This window comes from Gymnogyps californianus, chromosome 7 (genome assembly GCF_018139145.2).
Source record: "Gymnogyps californianus isolate 813 chromosome 7, ASM1813914v2, whole genome shotgun sequence".
NCBI classification, from domain to species: Eukaryota; Metazoa; Chordata; class Aves; order Accipitriformes; family Cathartidae; genus Gymnogyps; species Gymnogyps californianus.
The window spans coordinates 41,443,044-41,465,421 of record NC_059477.1 but is presented as its reverse complement, the minus strand read 5'-3'; the positions used below and the strand labels follow the sequence as shown (position 1 = coordinate 41,465,421).

The following is a 22,378-nucleotide window of genomic DNA, read 5'->3' as shown; positions in this document are numbered from 1 at the left end:
GGAAGTGGCGGGGAAGGCCGGGGCGGAAGTGAGGGGGTGGCTGGGGAAGGGGTGGGAGAGGGGAGGGGGGGAAGGGAAGCCTGTGGTCACGTGAGGGGGGCGGGGCGGGCGGCGCGGAGGCTGCCGGGAGCGCGGCAGCTGGGCGGGCGGGCGCGCGAGGGCGGCGGTTGCCGCGGCCGCCTCAGGTGAGGGAGCGGCGGGCGGAGCGGGAGGGGGGCCAGGCCGCTCGCCGCCTCAGCCGGGCGCCCCCGGTGCGGAGGGTGCCGGGAAAGGTGGGGATGCGCCCCCCGCCCTTCCCCCGAGCTCTGGCAGCGCCGCGGGTTCCGGGGGTTTGGGTTGCGAAAGGGGTAACGGCCGCGTCCCCGGGCCGCCCCACCGGGAGGTCTCTGGAGGCCGCGGAGCCGCTGCCGCGCGTCTCTCCGGTGCGGGGGGCCAGGCGGGAGCGGCGCCTCCCCCTGGGAGCGCACAAGGCGCTCGGCGCGGCCGGGGGGATTTTTGGGTTGGAAGTGGCGGAAGCGGGCAGCACTTGATGGCTGCGGTGCTTCGGGGTAACTTTCCGAGCCCCGGATAAAAAGCGGGAACGGGCATGCTCCTCGGCCGGTAGTCTTGTTGCTGTTGCACTCCGGTTTAGTTAATCTAATGGCTTCGGTTCGGCTTCTCCAGCTTTGTGTGCCCGTGCCTTGCGCTCCTGTGCATCTGCTTCTGTACCGAATACTTCAATTATGTATTTTTTCAGCAGCCAGTCTCGTCCTTTGCAGGCATAGCTGCTGTGCCAGGGGACTGAACGATGCTGGCCTTACAACAGAAGGAGCAAAACTGGGAGAAGAGGGAAATGGCTGTGCTAAAATAAGCGTAAATTGTTGCAGAGCAAGTCTTGGAAGCTTTCTGTTGGCACAAAGAAGGAGAATTGGGTTTTAGTCATGCTGCTCATCTAGAGAGGCACTGTGGTTATTGTTATAAGCTGCACCAGTATAAAGGTGCATAGCCAATTGTTCCTATAAAAACTTAATTGTCGTGACTTAACATGTTACCATGTGCCTGTAGCTTGTTCCAGCTGCAGAAACATAAATACATTGTTTCAAACTATCTTAAATGCAATTAAAATGAACAAATTACACTTTGTGGTTGGTCAGAGGAGAAGGTGTACAAATGTCACTTCTTCATACAACCTACTTGAAGAGTATTGATTTGGTTGTTCACAATAACGTATCTGAAGTGTAAACGTGTGAGCTGTCCCACTCCTGGTTCTGTGTGAGATCCGCTTGTGTGTAGCTGTGCTGTCTTAGTGGAACTTAGTATGTCGTTCACAGACTTGTGAATGTCATCATTGCCGTTAAGAACTTGCTAGAAAAACTTGGAAGAAAACTTGAAGAAGAAACACTTCCATGTCAGTTGCATTAGGTACTGTTTGCATTGTATTGAAAAGCGTCCTAAAGCAAATGCTGTTCAGAACTTGTATGTAAACATGGCTTTCATCTAATCAGAAATGACTTAAAAATGCTTCAGTCTTTTTTTTTTTTACTAGTAAGGTGAACTACTACATCTTTATCAGTTAAGAAACGATGTTCGTTACAACTTAAGCTCTTACAAATGAGCAACTGTCTTGTGTTTGCTGTACTAAACTTAGTTTACTAACATCTGAGTAAGGTTTCTGACTAACAATTATTTGGAAAACAAAGTAATTTAGTATAACTTTTATGTTGTCTTTCTTATTTAAAGATGAAAACTTCTGCAATGAGTAAACGTAAGTCGAAGGAGAGCAGTGGAGCAAATGGAGAGTGCATTTCACAGGTTAGTAACATCTTTATTGGCTGACATTGTTTTTAAGTTATGAAACTTTCCCATCCTCTGCCATCCATGTCGTTCTATAGTTTTTTACTAGACCAGTTAAAAAGGCATGCACAGATACTTGATGTAATTTCTAGGGCTGTAAATGGTTTTTGTATTTATGTTCTGTAATTCTTTCAGCTTCTCACCTGATGTTTGCTTGCTTCAAGTCTTATAGTAATGATCTGCTTTTTGGAGTCTTAATAAAAATGGTAAAGGATGATCTTGCACTTTTACAGCCTTTTGTGGCAACAGATTTGCATAAATCTATTTTTATCTAATCAGATTCTTCATTTTCCAGTTTGTAGGGTGAATCAGAGCTAGGTGAATTTTTTAACAGCCTGGGATAGGCAGGACAGCAGCTGCCAAATAATTTTTCAGGTGGTTTTTTGGTTTTTTTTTTAGGTTATTCTTCTGTTTTCTCAAACTGGCTACTTAAAAACTGTGATGCATCTTGTAGTGAATTACCTCTGGTTCAGTGATTTCTTATACTTTAATATCTTTCCTCCATTTACCTATAAAATCCCTTTATAGGAGGAAAACCTTTTCACTTGTGGATGGAGAATGCTGACTGTTCATTAAAACAGAATAAATCTGGAAATTAAATCAGTAAGACTTCAGTAGAAGAAAAAGTAACTGAAAAATCAAGTATACAAGCACAGCTCACGTATTCATAAAGTGGAATTATTAGCAAAATAGATTTTTATTGTTCTTCTGTCCGTTATTTGGATTTGCTGAGGAGTACTTCACAAAGATGCATCTGCATATATTTATTTTTAAACCAAACACCTAGCGCTGATGGTGATAATTCCATCGTGAATTATAAATCAGCTAAGCGTTAGAAGAAGCCATATTTTCAAGGTACTAAAAGCCTGTTAGTAATGTACCTCAAAACAGTGTCTGATCAGCTAAAACAGGCGTGAATGAGTAACTGCTACCTAAGGTGAGAGAAACGCAAAACATTTGGGGTACAGTATTGCCTCAGTATATGTTTACATGGGATAGAACGCTGCACTTTTTCATTATTTCTTAGGATTCAGCAGAAATGAAAAAGGACTCAGTTAAGAGGTGCAACTGAAGAACGTAGAGGAAAAACCAAATGGGGGGAAGATGGGCCAACTCTGATTAAGAGAGTGTAAAAACAGTGACACAGATGTGCATGATAATGGTATAGTTAGTTTTTAGGTCAAATGGACTGAAAGGCAAGGTGCTCAAATGTGATTTTAAAGGAAGATCACTTCATTAACAGTTTGCAATTTAATCTCTGAAATTCTTGACAATGAGCACTTAAATTGGACACCAAGCGTTACAAAAGGATGGAGTATGCAGGTATTTTAGGATAGCTTAAATGAGGGATGGGGAGAAGTAGGAGTCCTGTAAATTCCTAAAAATTAGGATTGTCCAATTTGCATGCTGCTGGTCAAGTGGTAGGAAGAAATCTGCTATGATGCTGTTTGGGAATTGAAGATACAATTTTAAGTAACAGTTCTTAATGTGGAAAACAGAAGTCAGTGCAGACGTATATCTAAAGATATCCCAAGCAGTACATCCAAATTAGTAGTTAAAGTAACTATGTTCACTGTGCAATTTGAAGGGCTTCAGGGCTTTATATAATAATCAAACTGGATAGACTTCATTCCATCCTTTGTAAGCAATATGTTAGCTTCAGTTTCATACTACTTCCTGCCTCCCCTCCCACCCCCCCACCCTCCCCACCTTTTAGGAACAAGGTATCTGAACTGAATCTTCAAGGAAGCTGTACATTTGATACTTTCTAATGTTTGAAGGCGGTAGGCTGCGACGTTGTTGCGAGTGGTGCAAAAAGTGTATTCACTGAGGATTTGGGGGAATAACTAAGTGGGTTATTTTTTATTTAGGTCAGCTGGTAAGTGTTTTCTTGCCTGTATTACGCAGTAAGTTAGAACTATGAATTAGATGAACTACTACCCTAATTTTGGTGACAAGTATAACATCCCTTTGGGGGTGAACGAAAGAAACTGTAGCAGAAGGGACCAAAGACACGTTTGCTATCATTGTATTGGATTTTCTCTTTTCTGCTACAAAAGAGTCTGTTAAATATTCTGCCTACTGCAACTTTATTCTTACTTTCAAGACCCAGTATCATGGATGACAATAAAGCTTATGTGTTACAGAGTAGCTGTAACACCGCAGAAATGTGTGTATTTTACTATTATTTTACTGCAGTCATTACATCATTGGTACATTCTGGTGTTTGAAGCACCAAGCATTCTTTCTGTCTTGTTATATCCGTAGGTGCAAAAAGTTTTACGTGAAAGATTCTGTCACCATTGTACCACGGGAAAACTGTTTGGGATTGAACATCAGTACAGGTGAGTGAGCAGACTCAAATACTAAGTACTTTCTACTTTAGCCACAGTAGAAAAATAATCAGGTGAAGTCAGAATTTTCTGCTACCTCTGTTTTTCTAAATTATACAGGCTTAAATGACTTGCAGTGCAATGCTTCTGAAAATTGTTTGCCTCAGATTTTAAGAGGTTTCTATACAACTGTTGCTTGCTGTTTTGTCAGGCTCTGAGTTTTGGATTTCTTGTCCTTGTTTCAAATCTGTAATTCCTGAAACGCTTTTTCTTGAGCCTGAAAGATACTTTTAGTGCATATTCTAAGGCTATGTTTAATGACCTGACCAAGCAAAAAGTTAAATTCTCGTTGTGAATCTTTATTTTTACTTCAGATTTTCTCCTGTTTATTGGTAAGCTGTGTTCAAAGTAAATCTTAAGCCTTGGATGCCAGCATCATGTTTCTTGAAGTAGAGACCTATATTTAAAAACAAACGTACTTCCTGGGGTCATCCAGATGTGGAGGTTAGAGTTAGGAAGAAGGGACCTATAGTGACAATAGTGCTATCCTAATACTAATCCTTTTACAGATGCAGGTCAAATTCTGAAAATAACAAACATGTATCTAAAGAACTTGTTTTAAACAATCAATTTTTCCAAGAGTAACTTTATGCCAGTTGAATCACCTGATGTGGGCGTTAGTTTCCTTTCCCTTACAGGAAGGAGAATAACATTTCTGTTATTGAAAAAGTGTACTGTAATATACATGCAGAGCTCATGTAGACATGTTTATTGTTGTTGTGAGAAAATTTATTTCTATGATGTTAGTATTCTACGAAATAAGCCTCCCCTCTTTATACTGGAATTCTGAAAAACAATATACAGGCTGTCTTCTACTTAATATGCCACTGTTGATGAATTACACTGGAGAGAAAACACAATGAACTTCCCAGCTTTTAGTTTTTCTTTCCCAAGATGTCTCAGGGCTCTTGGCCATGGTTAGCTCTCAAATAGTGAACAAAACCAGATGCATTTGCTACAGCTGTGCCATGATGGCATTATCACTCCTTTAGAAGCAATTGCATGATGTCAATATTCTAAGTAAAAAAAGCATATTAAATGTATACATTTATAAACATTTGGGAATTGGAAGTGTCAGTAGTTTTTATAAGTACTTTAAATGTGGTACTAGGTGATAAGTCTATCTGAAGATAATTTAAAGTTGTTCTTTTTTCCTTCTTTTGGGTGGGAACAGAATATGAACTTGAAGTTCAGTATTGCTGTTACTGTTCACAAGCTTTGAGTGCCTAAATTTAGCATATAATCAATTTTATGAAGATTGCCAAAATGAATATATTCCAGTAGATTATTAATTTTTACTGGTGTCAAAGTTTTCCTTCAATATGTTTGCCAGTCTTCCTTTTTCGTGAACTATAGTGGTATCACAGAAAGCAATCTTTTTTTTTTTTTTTAAAGAAAGAAATAATTATTGAAGTCTGTCTTTTCATGGGGGAGAATTGTAGAACTTTATGAATTAGTGATACTCCCGACTTCTGCATGTTTTAGTATTTTAAAATATTTTAAGAGATCTGATCACTCAGCCTTTTGTACTTCATTGTATTACATTTTGCATGCCCTGAGTGTTGGCTCTGAGAGCAAGTTGAAAGGTATCGAGTTTTCTCTTTTATGTTCTAAAGATTCTTTGCATTTTCCATAGTTTCAGTGAATGTTGTCTGGTTTGAAGTTTTTAACCTATTGCTGTTGTCAACACAGACATCTGCTGGAACTGCTGAAACGAACTACAGTTCATGGAGAAAGTAATTCTGCCCTCATTATTGGACCCCGAGGATCAGGAAAGACTGCGGTATAAACATGTATTAAAAGTTTATACAAGGTCAAATTAAGCATGAGGTAGATAACGTCACTGAAGTCCTGGGAGCTTTTGGAGCTAAATTTTCATCTCTGCCTGTTTTTAAAGAGAGAATTGCTCATTCTTTATATATAATTTCAAAACATTCTAGGACTTCTTGTGAGCTAATTCTGTTGAATAACAATATGGAGAAATTGATTTCCTAACAATCTTCTGAAATTTTTTAAATGCTGAGTTCCTAGTGATTTTGTAAAATGGAATAGCTTCATGCGCAGCTGACAAAAGCGTGTACCCGTCCATCCTCACCATGACTTGCAGAAGTATGCATGGTTTTGGAATTCTTTGCGTGTCTTCACCAGGTTTCATGACACGCTGCAGGTACCCAAAACATGTAAAATGGAAATAATTTTATCAGAACAAGTTGCACTTGTTGTTCAGTGATCTGACTACATCATAGATTCTGCCTTCTTTCAGCATTTCTCCTGTTACAATTCTTTGATGGTTCTTGCCACAGAGGAGTTCATCTTTGCAACTAAAGCCACGTTTTACTTACTCTTTAAAAGTTAACCTGCTATTGCTATTGGGCCTCTGCTGTAAAAATGACTGAAAAGGCATCCAAAAACTGTAAGAGTAGACTAAGGGGTGGATTTCTACATAGCTGTTTATATGTAAAGAATAGTAAGGTATCTTAGTCCTGTTTTAAAGGTGTCAGAGAATATTGTTACCTGAATTGCTAGGAGGTAGAATATTGTATGGTAGTTCTAGTTTACAAGTGTAGGTTTTGTATTTTAAAGGAACTCTTTTTAGTTGAGGCATGTGGAGGGATGACGTCTAACTTAAGTGTTATATACTTCAATATTATGCAAACATTTAAGTCTTTTATGTTTACATGAGTATATAACGTGATAGATAGGTTGGCTGTTACTGCAAAAAGTATTCAAGATTGAAAAATTCCAAAAATTACTTCGGAAGTCTTCCCAAGTGCTAAAGCAAGTGGCCTTCAAGCTTTTAAATACAGTTGAATAGAAATAAATTAGTAGATGGTAAACATATCCATGATACAGCTGACACCAATCATTCTGCCAATTTGTTGATAGCTTTCTTGTTTTGCATTTCAAACATAGTTAGTATTGTTACTTTCTTCTGTTACCCGTGATGCTTCAGAAGGAGGATAATTGCCAACATACTATGGAGTGGTGGTGAGGAAAGAGTTGATAAACCAGTGGCAAATAAGGATTCCTCCACTTACGTACTTCCTGCTAGTCTTGAACTGGAGTTTATTTTTCCTTTATTAGATTTACAGATTTGTAAGTAAGCAACAAGCACTCTCATAGTGCAGAAAATAGTTTTTAGATTTTCTTGTATTTGCAATGTAGACTTTCAAGGTACAGTTGAGATTGTTGGATAAGGGCCTAGCCAGAATGGATAGCATTGGGCACTGCTTATTAGGCATGAACTTCAGAAACCAAGGGAATAAGCTTTTTTGTTCCAAGTATCCACATAGTAAATGTTGGCACCTGTAGTAGGAGTCTAACTGCATCTGCTTCTAAATACAGTATCAATAGAAAAGTGTAGATGAGCTCTATACTGCAAGCAAATTGAACTAAATGTGAAAGTTTTTAAAAAATCCACAACAGAATGATCCCTCAAACACCACGTGCCCCCCCCCAATCACCAAAACTCAAACTATTTTTATTATTTAAGTTTTCTTCCAAACCTTGTACATAAGGATAGTGAAGATGAAAATTTGTGATCCTTCCTCCCAGAATATGAGTAAGCAAATCACATATGCAAAATGAGTGATTTTCTTATTCTATATCAAGTGAAAGATGTTCTCAAAAAAAAAAGGCTGGAGACAAGAAAATTGTATGTGTGTATAGAAGTATATATGTATGTATGCATACCCATAGATGGGAGCTGCAAATTCTCAGCTGAGGAAGCAAAAGCGAAGTAGCAGCAACGGAATGAAAAGTTAACGTTTCATCTGCTTATATGTATTTTAATACAAGTTCCTTATGACTTTTATGAAGAACAAGTTCTTGATGGACCTAAGTTTTATAAGCAGTAGTTGATGTAATTATGTGCAATTTAATTTTGTCTCATACTTCCTAACTTCAAGAGGAAAAGAATAAGCATAGTGTCTTTAAAGATTTAAAGTAAAGATTTTTTTGTTCTACGGCATATAATGAAGCAATGAAGCCGAATACTGTACTAACTCAAGAGACAAATTCTCTCACATCTCAAACTCGTAAAGCTTTTTTTCATTAAGGCAAAAGCCCTAGATATTACCCCCAAAAATGAGTGTCTAAAATACTGGAGTTATTTTTATATTTCTTTCCCTACTAATTCAGCAGAAAGAACAAGTGTAATTGCTACAGTCATGATAGTGAATGCGAAGTTGTCATTTTAGTATTTTAGTCTTGAAAATACTCAAAAACATTGTTACCTAATGAAACTGCACATACTGTTTCCTATCTGATAATATCCATTTGTACACTTTTCTTACAGTTAATATATAAATCTTCTTATAAAGAAATTATGTTCTTTTTTCCTAGTTACTAAATCATGTCTTAAAAGAGCTCGCAGAAATGAAACAAGTCAGAGAGAACCTCTTGGAAGTTCATTTGAATGGCAAGTAATACAGCATTATTGAAATGTTATGTTATATTCAGTTGTTATATATTGTGTGTACTGAACAAAAATTTTGGTTTCAGCAGTTGTAATCTAGCCTTTATTACGGACACATTTGTCTGTGAGCTCTAAAATGCCTTCCTTTCTTTGTGTGTCTCTATATAAAGGGAACTTTTGTGCTTTTAATGACTTTTCAAATTGTTAAAATCAGTTCAGTTGTGACCAAATTGTTTTAAGTAACTTCTTACATATGGGAAATCACTGTCTAGTCTTAATTTATAAAAAGGCATAGCTTTGTAACCTGGAAATGGAGAGAAGCTTCTGGATAAGTTTCTAGTGGCTGTAGACATGGCCTCGTGGAGTGAAGGAGAACTGCCAATTCTTCATGAAAAATCACTTTCTTTCAGGGCTTCTGCAGACTAATGATAAAGTGGCCCTGAAGGAGATCACCAGACAGTTGCACCTGGAAAATGTGGTTGGGGATAAAGTTTTTGTAAGTATCAACTTTATTATACTCTTCGCTTATCTCCCTCAAAAATCCTTGCCTAGAAAACTAGCTTTATAGAACGCGGCTTGTTGTGACTGAATGGGCTTTGAGAGTTTATTAGCAAAACTGCAATGGGCTGGCTCAGTCTTCTCAAAGCTTTCTCTTTTAAAATATTTAATAATTGATGGCAGTAGTGAACTGTGGCAGTGTTTACCTGTGGAGACCCTGCTTTACAAACGCTTCAAGCATTCCAACAAATACTCGTGTTCTACACAAGTGCTGAACGTTACATTTTGCTAGTTGAGCAATATTAATGTGTCCTGATACTTTTCCAAAAACCATCGACTTTGACTTAGAGAAGGAGGAAGAATGGAAAGGCTCTCTTAACATTTCCTTCAAGCCTCTAAATGAAACAAACATTAAGCATTCCAAAGAGACTTTGTTCAGAGGGGTAGAGTGTTTTGGAAACATTGGCTTTAACATTTCAAGAGAAAGAGTAAGCAAGTGTCCCGGTTTCGGCTGGGACAGAGTTAATTTTCTTCTTAGTAGCTGGTACAGTGCTGTGTTTTGGATTTAGTGTGAGAATGATGTTGATAACACATGGATGTTTTAGTTGTTGCTAAGTAGTGCTTAAGTCAAGGACTTTTCAGTTTCCCATGCTCTGCCAGCAAGCAGGTGGGCAAGAAGCTGGGAGGGAGCACGGCCAGGACAGCTGACCTGAACTAGCCAAAGGGATATTCCATACCATAGAACATCATGCCCAGTATATAAATTGGGGGGAGCTGGCTGGGAGGGGCAGATCGCTGCTCGGGAACTAACTGGGCATCGGTTAGCGAGTGGTGAGCAATTGCATTGTGCATCACTTGCTTTGTATAGTCTAATTCTTTTAGTATTATTATTGTCATATTATTATTATTACCATTATTTTTCCTTCCTTTCTGTCCTATTAAACTGTCTTTATCTCAACCCACGAGGTTTTTTTTCGATTCTCTCCCCCATCCCACTGGGTGGGGGGAGGGAGCGAGCGGCTGTGTGGTGCGTAGTTGCCGGCTGGGGTTAAACCACGACAGCAAGTTAACCAGCCAAAAAGCAGTATCTTTAGTATGTTTGCAACCTTTTCTAGTTCATAGGGAAATCTACCCAGGCTTCCTAGAGCTCTCATTTTGCATAGAATTTCTATTAAAATATTTGCTTCTATTGACCTTTTCCCAAAGATAAGAAACTCATTTACATTAGTAGTAAAGTCAGTAATAAAGAGAATAGCTGAAGTGCTTTCAGATTACATTTCAGTCACTTGAGTGTGAAATAACTTAGGCTAGTGATCTGAGCTACCCTGGTTGTTGCCTGTTATTCAGTGAGTGTTCTTGAGAGGCCATCTTCTGGTACGACAGAAGGTCCTTCTGAGCATCGTCTCCTCCTTTCCTCCCAGATAGGGCCTTTGACGTTGGCAGAGTTTACACAGTTGTGAGTCGTGTAATACTGATCCAAGTGGCTAAAGCAGAATTATGAGAGGGGAGAAAGGTGAAATCTCAATAGATGAGGTTTATTTTCATCAGTTGCATTTGGAAAGCAAAAGAGATAAGATGTTACTACTTTAGTTAAGAGAAACCAGAGAACTAGGTTAGTGTGGAATACAAGATGAAGTGTAGATTGTATTTATTAGGCTTTATTATCTTTTGGAAACTCTTGCTTCTTAGGCTGTGCTTTGGTTTCTTACTTATCGCAAATGATTTTAGATACAGAGAATGGAAAAGCCTTTCTGGTGGTGAGCTAAAATTTTCCCAAATACAGCTGCAGTAATAAAAGGAAATAGCAAGTATTTAATTTCAGCCTAGCTGTTTGAATGAGTTGTCTTTTCAACAGAGAACTAGAACAACCTTTCAAGGTCCAAAGTTCCACTACCAAAAATGCTGGGGGCAAAACTGGACTTAAATATGCTTAATTCCCCTATATTTTTCCCCATTAAGTTATTGTGGAGTACTACTTTAAGCTCTTAGCCATCTAATCCCTTTGTTTGCACACGGGTGCGGACACATACTGATTTGCAGGAATGTCCTTACTTCTCCCCATAGAAACTTTTCCTTTCTTAGCTTCTGCAGCTCACATTCAGGGAGTAAATTGGCTTTGCTGCCTTCTTTGATAGGGCTTGTGGTCTTCAGTTATAGTTATTTCCCATCTCACAATTTGTGTGTTTCAGAGTGTGTAAATGTGTGTGTAACTGAAGCAGGATGGTCATAGCAATTCATTGTTTTCTGTCATGAATGTTCGATGCTTTCATCTATCTAATAAGGTTGCAAATTAAAAAACTGCATACTGATCATTCTCAGTGGAACACGTTAGGTGGCAGTTTTTGCATGTGTGTAGATGGAAAATGAGTATGCAGTAGCTATTTAAGGAAAGCTAAAGCTACTTCTAAATTTAGCTTATTGTAGACATTCTTCTGATCACTAATTTTTGCCTGTATGAGGCAATTAGTTTGGGGTTTTCAGAGTGGAAAAAAGTGGATCAATGTAGAGTTAGCTATCAGTTTTCTTGTCCTGAAGAGGTTATGATTATACAACATGAAGTAACACTGTAAATTTTCGAATATGCACTGGTTTTGAAAGCAGGGTTTTAGAAGAAGAGGGCCTTTGTTACATGCCTGAACTTGATGTAGTTGCACAATTCTGAGAATGACATTGAAAATCTATTGTGAAACTTTTTTCTTCTCTGTGTAGGGCAGTTTTGCTGAAAATCTTGCGTTCCTTCTTGAAGCTTTAAGGAAAGGTAAACACTAGTAGCCCCTGTTCTGAAGCAGTGTGTGTGTCACTTGACTGAAAAGTTAGCATATACATGTTTTTTCATGTACTTGTACAAGTGGTATGAAGAAGTCTAGCCCAAGAATGTGTCCTGGTTACAAAATAATGTGAAAAATACAAACATATACGTAACATAACTGATGCCGTAAAGGCTTGCATGTGATGGTCAGCTATGAAGGAGAGATTCTTTTATCCAGATTGAAGCTATTAAAAATAGTGGGTTTTTTTTAAATTTGCCATAGAAGCCTGTCTTCCGTTGCAACCAGAAATGATGCTTGGCAGAATACTACAAAACCTTACCAATTTTTCAGTGTATTTTTCTTTTTACTGTGGCAATACATACGTGAAAGGAGGCCTTAGTGAAATAGCTAAAAGAAAATATGTAAATTGTTAAAACCGGAAAATGTGAAAGCTGTAGAGATGGAAGTCTGATGATGATGTTACCATACTAACTTTTAAAATTGCTATCTCAGGAAATCGAACTAGCAGTTGTCCAGTCTTGTTTATACTGGATGAATTTGACTTGTTTGTTCATCACAAGAATCAGACGCTGCTCTATAACCTCTTTGATATATCCCAGTCAGCACAGACTCCAGTAACAGTTATTGGACTTACATGTAGACAGGTAAGAAATTGTGCTTTCTCGTTCAAAGTTTTTAGCTGTTTTAAAGAGACTTTTGTCTTCGTTGGAATGTTTTCTCCTTTCCTGGAACCTTACTTAGTTTACTAAGAGACTTTTCTCAATTACCCATTTCTCTGACTTCTTAATTGGGAAGGGGGGTGGGGAGGATAAAAAAAAAAATAATAATTTGTGCTGAGAGTAAACTTAGATGACCAAAAAACTGCAAAGCCTTCAGTTTTACTGCTAGAGGAGCAGGTTTACATTTCTAAGGAGGCACAAGGCTGTTGTCCTGTATTACCGCAGAAGAGCCATATTTATCCACGTGGCTGTTCTATGTTATACTGTCGTTCAGTCTTTGGAGAGGCTCCTGGGCATCTCAGTTTCTTGGTCAGCAGTTGCTAAGAACAGACTTGTATTAACCTACAGTGTTGAAATCATTGTTCTGAGGACAAGGAATTTTTTTTAAGCAAACACTTCAGTAGGGCACTTTTGCTATAATATTAGCATGTTCAAAATGGGTTTAGGATCCATGTTAAACTTGTTGTGATTTTTACAGTGACATTGTAGGGAACTGTGGACAGATTATGTGTATACTGTGAAATAATAACTTTGTAACATTATGGAAGCTGATACTTTATAAAAATTATACTGTTTTTCTCAATAAACTGGATTGACAGTTTATGGTTCTGACAAGAAGAAGAATAATTAAAATCTTTCATCGAAGCCTGAATCTGGGGTTGATTGGGTTTAGGTGATATTTAGCTGGGCAAATTTCTGGAAGTTAATAGAATAGTTAATAGTTGATTTAGTAAATTACAATCTTTTCTTTTGCTTCGTTACTGTCCTGAGTCTGGTATCCTCATCACCCATTAGTTAGAACCCTGTATTGGTCTGCTTTCGAATGTAATTAAGGTAGAGTCTTCAGAGGCTGTACCGTGGTTGTGATAGCTGTTGCTTCTGAGGTTTTTTTTAAATCACTGGTCCCTGTTGCATGTGACTTCTAAATCAAAAGTGGTCTTCATATTTTCCACTATTGGCGCTCTCTTTACTTTTACTGCTCTCTTTTTGGTGAGGAATTTCAGTATTCTTAAAGCCTTTTTCTGGTGCAAGTAAAAACACCAAACCCAACATAAAACAAACCCTTAGAAAACAAAAAGGCCCACCCAAAATTCCTAGAAACTAGGAGTGTAATCATCCTGTCCCAGTATAAGGTAGGGGAATAGTACTGTGTTTCTCTCAATGGATGAATCCCACAGCTTGTTTCTGATGCGAGTCTATTGCTATGTGTTCTGAGAAAAGTAAGCTTTTCTCTATTATCTTCAACCAACAACTTGATGGCAGACTTGCTTAGTTCTGTGTGACAATCTTAGAAGATAAATATTGGCTCTTAAGTGTTTTTTTGTTTTTTTTTTTTTTTTTAAGCTGGATGCTTTCAGTCTGAGAAAAGGCATGTGAACTGACAGCTGCCAACCTATGTATCTACTAAATACACAACTTGTCTAGAGCCATGATACATCTTGAATGCAGACTTAAGTAACTGAAATATTTACATAATCTATGGAGAAATTTTGCTGGGTATCCTAGCAACTAATTATCCTTTATGATGTAGTGCATCACATGATTTGGATAAATGGCTAGTTGTTAGGCATTTCAAGGCATATCAATTATAATAATTAGCAAGGGTCTTGTTAGAACATTTTAAGCCTGAGAATTTAATAATTCTTTTTTTTCCAACATGATTTACTTGGGTGTTTTCTCTTTGTAGTTTTTACTGTAGCAAAGAATGCACTAAATGCATCTGCCTTTTTTAATTATTATTTTTACTTTTTTTAACAAGGATATCCTGGAGCTCTTGGAGAAGAGAGTAAAATCAAGGTTCTCTCACCGACAGATATATTTGATGAATTCCTTTGATTTTAAACAATACATTAGGATATTCAAGGAACAGCTTTCTCTTCCTGCTGAATTTCCTGATGAGTCTTTTGCACAAAAATGGAATAATAATGTTCAGGTATTCAAAGCTGTTAATACTTGGTTTTAGTAAAACTTGTAAAGTAAGGCTAGTTTATAAGTGTAAAGCCTTTACCTAAGATTAGTATTTCCTTTCACTATTTGAGTTTGATATGGAATAAATCAAATTATGGTAGAGAATCTTTGCTTATTGAAGTCTGGAGATAAAATTAGAAGTGTCACAAAAAAGACCAGAAAGTTAAGGTTAGACGTGAAGAATTGTATTGTCAAGTGTAAGCTGAGCGCTTTCTGAAAGTTAGCTAACTGGTGTTTTTTGAGGTGAGTATGAAATGATTCGCTGAGATGATTAAAATATCACTTACATTTTTTTTTTTTTTAGCATCTCTCAGAGGATAAAACTGTGCAAGACATGCTGCAGAACCTTTTTCACTACACTAAGGATCTGCGCTCACTTCATTTGCTGTTGGTATGTATTTGGATATGTATATAATATCTTCTTGATTTACAATAATCGGTAAACAACACTTGTGTTTTTCAAGCCAGTTAGCTGAGCTTTACTTGAAACATCTTTTCATTGAGTGGGCTTTTGTGACAGTACTGGTTTCTTGCATGCTTTATCAGTCCATGCTTTATTAATGAATTTGAGTAGTTCCAATTTCTGTAGCAGTTATGTTGTGAGGGTGTACTGTTTAATTAAAATGGTGGTGGGTTTTTGGTATTTAAAATAACTTTTGCCGAGTCTTTCCATTTATAAAGCAAAACTGTAGGTGAAATACTTTCAAAATATTTTTTCCTTTCTGAGATTCTTTTTGGTTGCTGGTGAATCCTGAAAACTGCTTGTCCTGAAACCTACTTTTTCTACCTTTAAGTCTGTTGTGGCAGCCAAATACTCCTCCATTCCTCCTCTTTCACTAAATCTGTCACTATACTAAACCTGCTTCTCTTCATCAATGTCCATCTTTGAAGAAGATCAATAAATTTTGGTGCCTTTTTTTTACTATGGCCTCTTACTGTATTCTTGCATCATTTTATGCTCTCTACTTTGTCCTCCTGACACTGTTAGGGTTTGCCTGTGTTCCTGGCCTGTTTCTTGAGCTACTCGTGAATAACTCTCTGCGTAGGTATATGCACTTTCAACGTAAAAGCACACGGCGCTGCATTTGGAATAACTGTCACTTAGAGCTAAAATATTTGTTGTTGTCATCCCTCTTTCCACTCCTCCTTCTTCCTAAAGCATTGCACTTGCTACGATGCTCCTGAGCACAGATTACTGGCATTTATGGACTACTTGCTCCTGGATACGTCTTCAGTAGGAGCGTTCCCATATATCTACAGTCTTGTTATCTACGCAAAGGAAATGCTTTTGTTTTCTTTTATCACTTCCAGTTTCTTCTTATGCAGATTATCAGATAAAATCACTTTATGAACTGTATGATTAGGCACCACTTTGTTTTCTAGAGCTGGTTTCATACACGGAGCAATTCAGGTAGCCCAGATGCTGTCCTGAATTTGTCCGTTACTGTGACGCTAGTCCAGGAAATGTGATCTTAATCTTTTAAATCTTGAGGTGCTGGAAGCTTGAGGCTACTAATCCCTAGAAATCCTGAGACAGAAGTTAATTCTGATCTTCCGAATGACCATGTTATCTGGCATCAAAGGCCTGAGGAAGCTTTCAGAATTTTACTTGGTAGCTTCAACCTTTCCCAGTTATCTTAGGGGAGAGAAGGAAGGCCTCCTCACTGTGTGGAGGAAAATTCGACTGCTGCCTTCCTGTTAACTCTGAGAGAAGGCTTCTGTATTCAGTAAGTGGGAGGTAAGGCTGACAGTGAACTTCCCTCTATCATGACAAATGAGCTGAAGCTTAGCGTGTGGTCAGGCTCTCTTGGAGGGTCTCTTTTTTTTTTTTTACATCTGCCTCCCTCACTTCTGTTTTTTAACACAGTTAATATGAACGCAATAACATTCATTACAGATGATAAGTAACACTTATTTAACCATCTTAAAATATCTGTGTGCTTCCGTCAGTGTGAAAAGCCCGCTAAACGTACCTGCTTATCTTGTGTTGTGCAAGTATTCAGATTTTAACCTTCAGCTCTGTGGTGGGCTGTTCTTGGACTCGTTAGTGCTGACAGCTTTTCCCAACACGGAGTTTAGAGCCACTCTGAAAACCAGATCGTGGACGTCCTGCTCTAGTTCTGAAACAGAGAGCATGGTCAGAGTCCTCTTTTTGGTAGTCCTCCGTTTACTTGAGTTCGTTACAAGATTGCAGATTATTTCTAGTTTAGGGCACCCAGTTCTGTCTCTGTGGCTTGAATGAATGCCAGAAAAAGAGCTGATGGCTATTGGAATAGCCTCCCTTTGAGCTCCAAGGTGTGTCAGAGCTGAGGCTGAAGTTCCTAATTGTTTTCTTCAGCATGTTCTGAATTTTCCCTTTAGTAAAGGGGCTTTTTCACTCTGAAGTTGTCTTGCTCGTAAAAGTGTATCATACAGATTCTGGCACTTCTCTATTTTTTTTTTTTTTGTATTAGCTGAAGTGTGGATTAATTGCCCTGCAGGATGAATTTTTCTTTAATTTTGAAAAATCCGTAGGAGTCTGCCATTTGAGCTGGTGAGAGGAGCTCTGTGATGGGCACTGTGGTGGTAGCGAGAACTGGAGCTGCTCTTGCTAATTACCTGCTTTTGGGTAGCAAGGACTTGTTTTCAATGACCAGCTATTTTTAAATTACACTTAGTGCTCCCCATCGCTTTGCATTGTCAGATGAACACATGGGTTTTCAATGGAAACTTAGTATCTGTTTCCTGTTGCAGTACCCTAAATGGTATTGTGCAAAACCTTGAGAAGCTTGGAAGAATCGAACAAGTTGAGTTTTTTAGCAAAGTAAAATAAGTAATTTTTTATGTGAGTAGAACTAGATAGCTCATAACTGAGCCGGTAAAATCTAGTTTTGCTTTTGGTAAATGCTGTTTCCCCGTGATTTCTCTCATATGGGTGACTTTGTGCAATCAGCTGTTTGTCTGCCTCTGAACCTGGTAAACCAGAGGATGCTCGGTGCTCCAGGCTCTGCTCGGTGTAGTTACCTGTTACTCACAAATTTCACTGGCCCTGAAGCAGAGGGGGCAGTGACTTACAAGCGATACTGCTGTGTTTGCTCTACTTCTTTCCATTTTGCATGTCTGTTAGTGACTTGGGGCTGTCGTTTCTTCACCCTCCCTTTCTTCCCCATCCAAATTCCCTTTAGCCTTTATAGTATAAAACCTCATTCTGTGCCTTTGGAAGTCTGAATGATCATGCAGCTTTTTGAGGCTGTTACAGTGACACCTGTAAGGAGAGAAGGAGGACTGGAGAAGACTGGTGGTAGATAGCATTAGATGTTCTCAGTGAAAGACCTCAATTAAACAGATGACATGAGCAGGTTTTCATCACACAGACCTGCAAAAGTAGGAGGTAGTCACTAAAAGCCATTTTTTCTGTTGATGAATATTAAATTACAAAGTATTTACAAGGCAGATACTTAAAGCCCTAAAGAGCAAGCGAAGGTCAGGGCAGCGTGCCTACTGCTGTGTAAGGGCTTGTGGATAATCAATAGCTTTGAAAGAGCGATGTCAGAAGAGGTCAGTTAACTACGTATTTATTAACTTACATTTGTTCAAAACTCCCTTTCGGTGACAGGTAGTTGAAGATTTGTTAAAGGTTCAGATTGCAACCAGGTGAGACTTGAGCAAATGTTCTGAAGGGGTAACTCGTATTCTGTGAGCTGAGAGGTGCCTTCAGACACTTTGCTAGCACTTTCAGTGACATGAGTATGCTGTAGCTCTGTGTGCAAAGGTATGTTTAAAACAGTTGGAAGTCATTCTTACAGCAATCCCTGAAGTATGCTAATCCATTGAAATTAATATAAACAAGTTAATGAGTGTTTATCTCCTCTAGTGAGGAGGCTTTAAACTTTTAAGCCTGGAAAACCTTCCTGGCAAAATGTAGTTGTAGCTACCAGCTATTTACAAGGTTTTCAGTGTGAGCCTACTGTGTGTGCAGGGTTTATTCGTTAATGTTTCCAGTAGGTGACTCCAGGGGAAATGTGTTCTTCTGCATTCCATCTCCAAGTAGAAAGTATGTCTGGTAATTAGTAATTAAATGAAAATTGTCTTCTGCTTTATTTTTAGATGCTTGCTGTAAGTAACGTTACTGTGCATCACCCACTTATCACTGCATCAGATCTTCACGAGGCAAGCAAGCAGTATAGAATGGACTCAAAAGCAAATATTGTACATGGTAAAGCTCCGCTGTTTCCTCCCAAATGTTTCTTAGGAGTATGGAATGTGTCAGGTCCCTCCCTGAACTTCTCCTGATGCAAGAGGGACTGTATAGGGCAGTGTCCCCTGTTGATACGAGCTGCGCAGGGAATACCTCCGCCCGTGGAGTCTGCTCTCCGCTCATTTGCGTTCCTACGTGTGCGCGGATGTAACAATGCCGCATAAACCAGAAATGGAGTTACACGATAGTTGATATAAATCCTGCTACGCGGGGAGCTCGGGCAGCGCACTGCTACGATGCCGGCTTACAGCTGTCGGTACCAGACAGCTTGTGTGGTGCTGCGGTGCTAAGCCAGGGAAAGCACCGGTAGCCTGGGCAAAGGAACCAGCCTGGGCAGTGTTTCTGTCCCGTTTAAATGGTGGAGGAAGGGAAGATGCTGACCTCTTCCTCCTGGTGCTGGGAGCTGGGGGATACTGAAGACGCTTTGGCTGGGAGCTGTTGCAATAAACCCTCTGAGAATTGCAATAGTCTGTGCTTGGAGATGTGCAAAATTTGAGTGTGCGCTTGAATTCCGTACTCTCAGAACTACGGCGGCATGCGCTTACCTGCGTTTAACTGAGCTTCCGTTAATGCTGTGCTGACTCCTCGAGCGTGTTGCGGCGCGCTGCGGCTGCCTTTGCGTGGTCCGGGGGTTCTCCCTTTCTGAAGCTCGGCGGATGGGATGTACTGAGCACTACGCTTAAGTTTTCTCTGATAAGCCTTTTGGAATGTGTGCAAACAGTGAGAAGAAATAAATGTCTCCTGGTGATGATACTAAGCCTAAATATAGCTACAGGAGGAATTACTTCCCTGATCAGGAAAAGTTAGCTTATCCCATTGCTTCTTTATGGCTCCCAGATTTTACAGGTTTTGCTTTGGCTTGGCCCTGTGATTCTCAAAGTCTCCTTAGTACCGTGGAGCTAATTCGCTGTGACACTTCTTTAGCTTTGAATAGCGAATAACCGCTTCAACCTCTCATTTCATGACATGCTATACAGTAGCAGGGAGATTGTCTTCGTGCTGCTAAAAATTCTGTGTCATGCCATACAATCTGCAATGATGGTTTTTCTTTATACTTCAGTTTCTTGCTTTCTGATGGAAGCAGCCCATTTCTTAACAGTCTTGCTTCAAATGTCTGGAAAACTAATGTTCTCTTATCTAGCCTCTCCAATTCTGGCATTTTTTTACATTATGAAGATGCATAACACAAATAGGTGAGGCCTACAGCGTATAAAAATGGAGGAATAAAAATAGTATGTGAACTGCTTGCGTTTCTGATATGCTGAAGAGAAATATTTAGAACTCTTGTCTTTCCCTCTAGGTTTGTCTGTCCTGGAAATCTGCCTAATTATAGCTATGAAACACTTAAATGATGTTTATGAAGGAGAACCATTTAACTTCCAGATGGTTTACAACGGTGAGAGAAATGCGTGAACTTTACAAACACGAAATCATTTACTTTCCCCTAACTAACTTTTTTTTTTTCCCCCTATTACTGATACAGAATTCCAGAAGTTCATGCAAAGGAAGGCGCATTGTATGTACAACTTCGAAAAGCCCGTTGTCATGAAGGTAAGCCTGAAATGCAATTTTTTTTTTCTTATTGTAAAGTATTTAGATGTTGGTTGGGTGTGTTGTGGTTTTTTTTCCTAGCGCACAGATTTGAGGCGTCTCATGCAGCCCTAGAACCGAGACCGGGCGCTTCAGGGTGGTGGGAACCCCCCGCTCTTGGAGCAGGCACCCGGGGCGGTGGGTTTGGGCAGCGCCTGGCCGCCGGCACCGCCGCTCGCCTCCCGCACCCCCCCTCCGCCTTCCCGGGGGCGGGGAGCTCAAGGCTGCGCCGAGCTGGTAAATAGTTATCCTTGGAAGAGTTTAGTACCAGCGTGAGGACCTTCTTTCAAGTAAGCTTAACTGATTTAGGACTGGGGTTCAGCAGGACTGACTGTATCAGAAACAGCTTCCAAAGGAGAGATTTGCGTACGTGTGTAGGTACCTTCAGCTTGCTCGTTCACTTCTGCTGTTTAGAAGTGATGTCTCCAAAATTTCAATTAATCTTACCGCACCAAAAACCTGTTTTCCTTAATCCAAGTCCCAGTAGGTCTGACTGGTACGCAGAATACGATTTGTCGCCTAATACGGCTGGGTTTGCCTCAACCAACTACAGTCGGAAGCGCAAACTGAAACCAGCGTTCCGGTTACAGACCTGCTGCCCGTTGGCCTGCTGGGCCACGGCCTGTCGCTCCGTTAACGCTGGCCGTGGCGGGCGCTGCTCGGGGCTCCGGCCCTAGGGCGTAACGCGGCGGCAGCGTGGCCGTCCCACAGCTGGGCACGCCAGCGCCGCGTTTGCAGCTCGTGAACCGAACCCAAGGGCCGGCGGTGCAGCGCTCAGAGCTGTCGCCCGGTCTTGCAACTTTTAAGCTGAGCGGCCTTGCTTTCCGATTCGACGTTATTCAAATGCGCTTAAACGGGAAATTCTGTAGGGCCGTCTGTGTGCTTGTAACAGACTCTTCCAGTTTGTTTCCCTGAATAACAAAGCCATTCCCAGTCCGTGACACGTACGCCAGATTTCAAATACTATTTCTTTTCAGAAGAAAAGCGAATTCTGCTTCAGCTCACGTAGCTGATGTGCTTTGCTATCTCTGCAAAAGGGGGTAAGGTAAAACCGAGCTGGCATTTAATGTCTGTCTGCTGGGAGCACGCATCATGGGGTTCCGCCAAACCACCGTCTCGCAGGCCATTCAAAACGAGCGGTACAGCCCGGAACGGTGTTAGCTTCCATCTCCTCTTTTTTTTTTTTTTTTCTTTTTTCTTTTGTTTTTAGGCATTTGAACATTTACTACAACTGGAATTAGTAAAACCAATAGAGCGACCATCGGTACGTGCTCAGAGAGAGTACCTCTTAATGAAACTGCTTTTGGACAATAATCAAATCATGGATGCTTTGCAAGCGTATCCCAACTGCCCGACAGACGTCAAGCAGTGGGCGGCGTCATCGCTCAGCTGGCTGTGAACTTTTTGGAGCTTGCAGCATCACTTTCTGCCTCAAAACTTTTGGGGTTAGCTGTAAATGCTGGAAGATGTAATGTCTGCCCACAGGAGGGTGTTCAGATTAATAAATTTTTGGAAGAAGCTTGCTTTGCTGTGCTCTGCTGATCGATCTGGGATTTTGTGTTTTAAGGGGAACTCTACTGCTGAAGTCAAATTTATGGCCATTAGAAGACAACACTGCTCGGGCAGCTCAGCGCAGCGCTAGCTCTTCCTCTCGTGCACAACTTCCGCTGTGCAGAAATCAAGGCTTGTCAGAGTTTCTCAGTCTCGGATTAAAACTGCTTTAGGCACCGGCTCAGGGGCGTGCTGCCGCTCACGGCTGGGGGTCTCGTCTGTGAATTCTCAATCTCTAATGCCATTTAAAGCTCGTACTTACTTAGTGTACTTTTAGTTCTCAAATTTGACTTGACATAGAAAATTTACTTAAACCTTTAATCACGACTAGCTTCAGTGATTAGCTTCTAGTTCACTCAGCGGGGTGAGAAACTGGTTTTACAGCTGTTCTAGTGAAAGAT

General features: G+C 40.0%; 1 protein-coding gene across 3 annotated transcripts; it reads left to right on the top strand.

Annotated features, from left to right (window-relative positions):
* The first annotated feature begins 152 nt into the window (after nt 1-152).
* ORC4 (origin recognition complex subunit 4) lies at nt 153-22,155 on the top strand. Of its 3 annotated transcripts, XM_050900368.1 has the most exons (15): nt 958-977; nt 1,311-1,401; nt 1,720-1,791; nt 4,102-4,178; nt 5,919-6,009; nt 8,571-8,646; nt 9,054-9,139; nt 11,851-11,899; nt 12,405-12,556; nt 14,391-14,564; nt 14,904-14,990; nt 18,686-18,794; nt 20,137-20,232; nt 20,320-20,387; nt 21,637-22,154. In XM_050900368.1, the coding sequence occupies exons 3-15, from the start codon at nt 1,720-1,722 to the stop codon at nt 21,823-21,825; spliced, it is 1,326 nt and encodes a 441-aa protein (XP_050756325.1). In that variant the 5' UTR covers nt 958-977; nt 1,311-1,401; the 3' UTR covers nt 21,826-22,154. The 3 variants fall into 3 exon arrangements, with proteins under 3 accessions (XP_050756326.1, XP_050756325.1, XP_050756327.1); XM_050900369.1 differs by lacking the exons at nt 958-977; nt 1,311-1,401 and adding an exon at nt 153-185 and having other exon boundaries at nt 21,637-22,155; XM_050900370.1 differs by lacking the exons at nt 958-977; nt 1,311-1,401; nt 1,720-1,791 and having other exon boundaries at nt 4,113-4,178; nt 5,919-6,019; nt 21,637-22,155.
* The last annotated feature ends 223 nt before the right edge of the window (nt 22,156-22,378 follow it).

What these genes read in the sequence shown, in the direction of transcription:
- ORC4 (XM_050900369.1), top strand. Translation starts at nt 1,720, where the DNA reads ATGAAAACTTCTGCAATGAGTAAACGTAAGTCGAAGGAGAGCAGTGGA. An exon ending in TCTTGAAGCTTTAAGGAAAG is followed by an intron (nt 11,900 to 12,404) that starts GTAAACACTAGT and finishes TTGCTATCTCAG; the next exon opens with GAAATCGAACTAGCAGTTGT. An exon ending in CTTCCAGATGGTTTACAACG is followed by an intron (nt 20,233 to 20,319) that starts GTGAGAGAAATG and finishes TTACTGATACAG; the next exon opens with AATTCCAGAAGTTCATGCAA.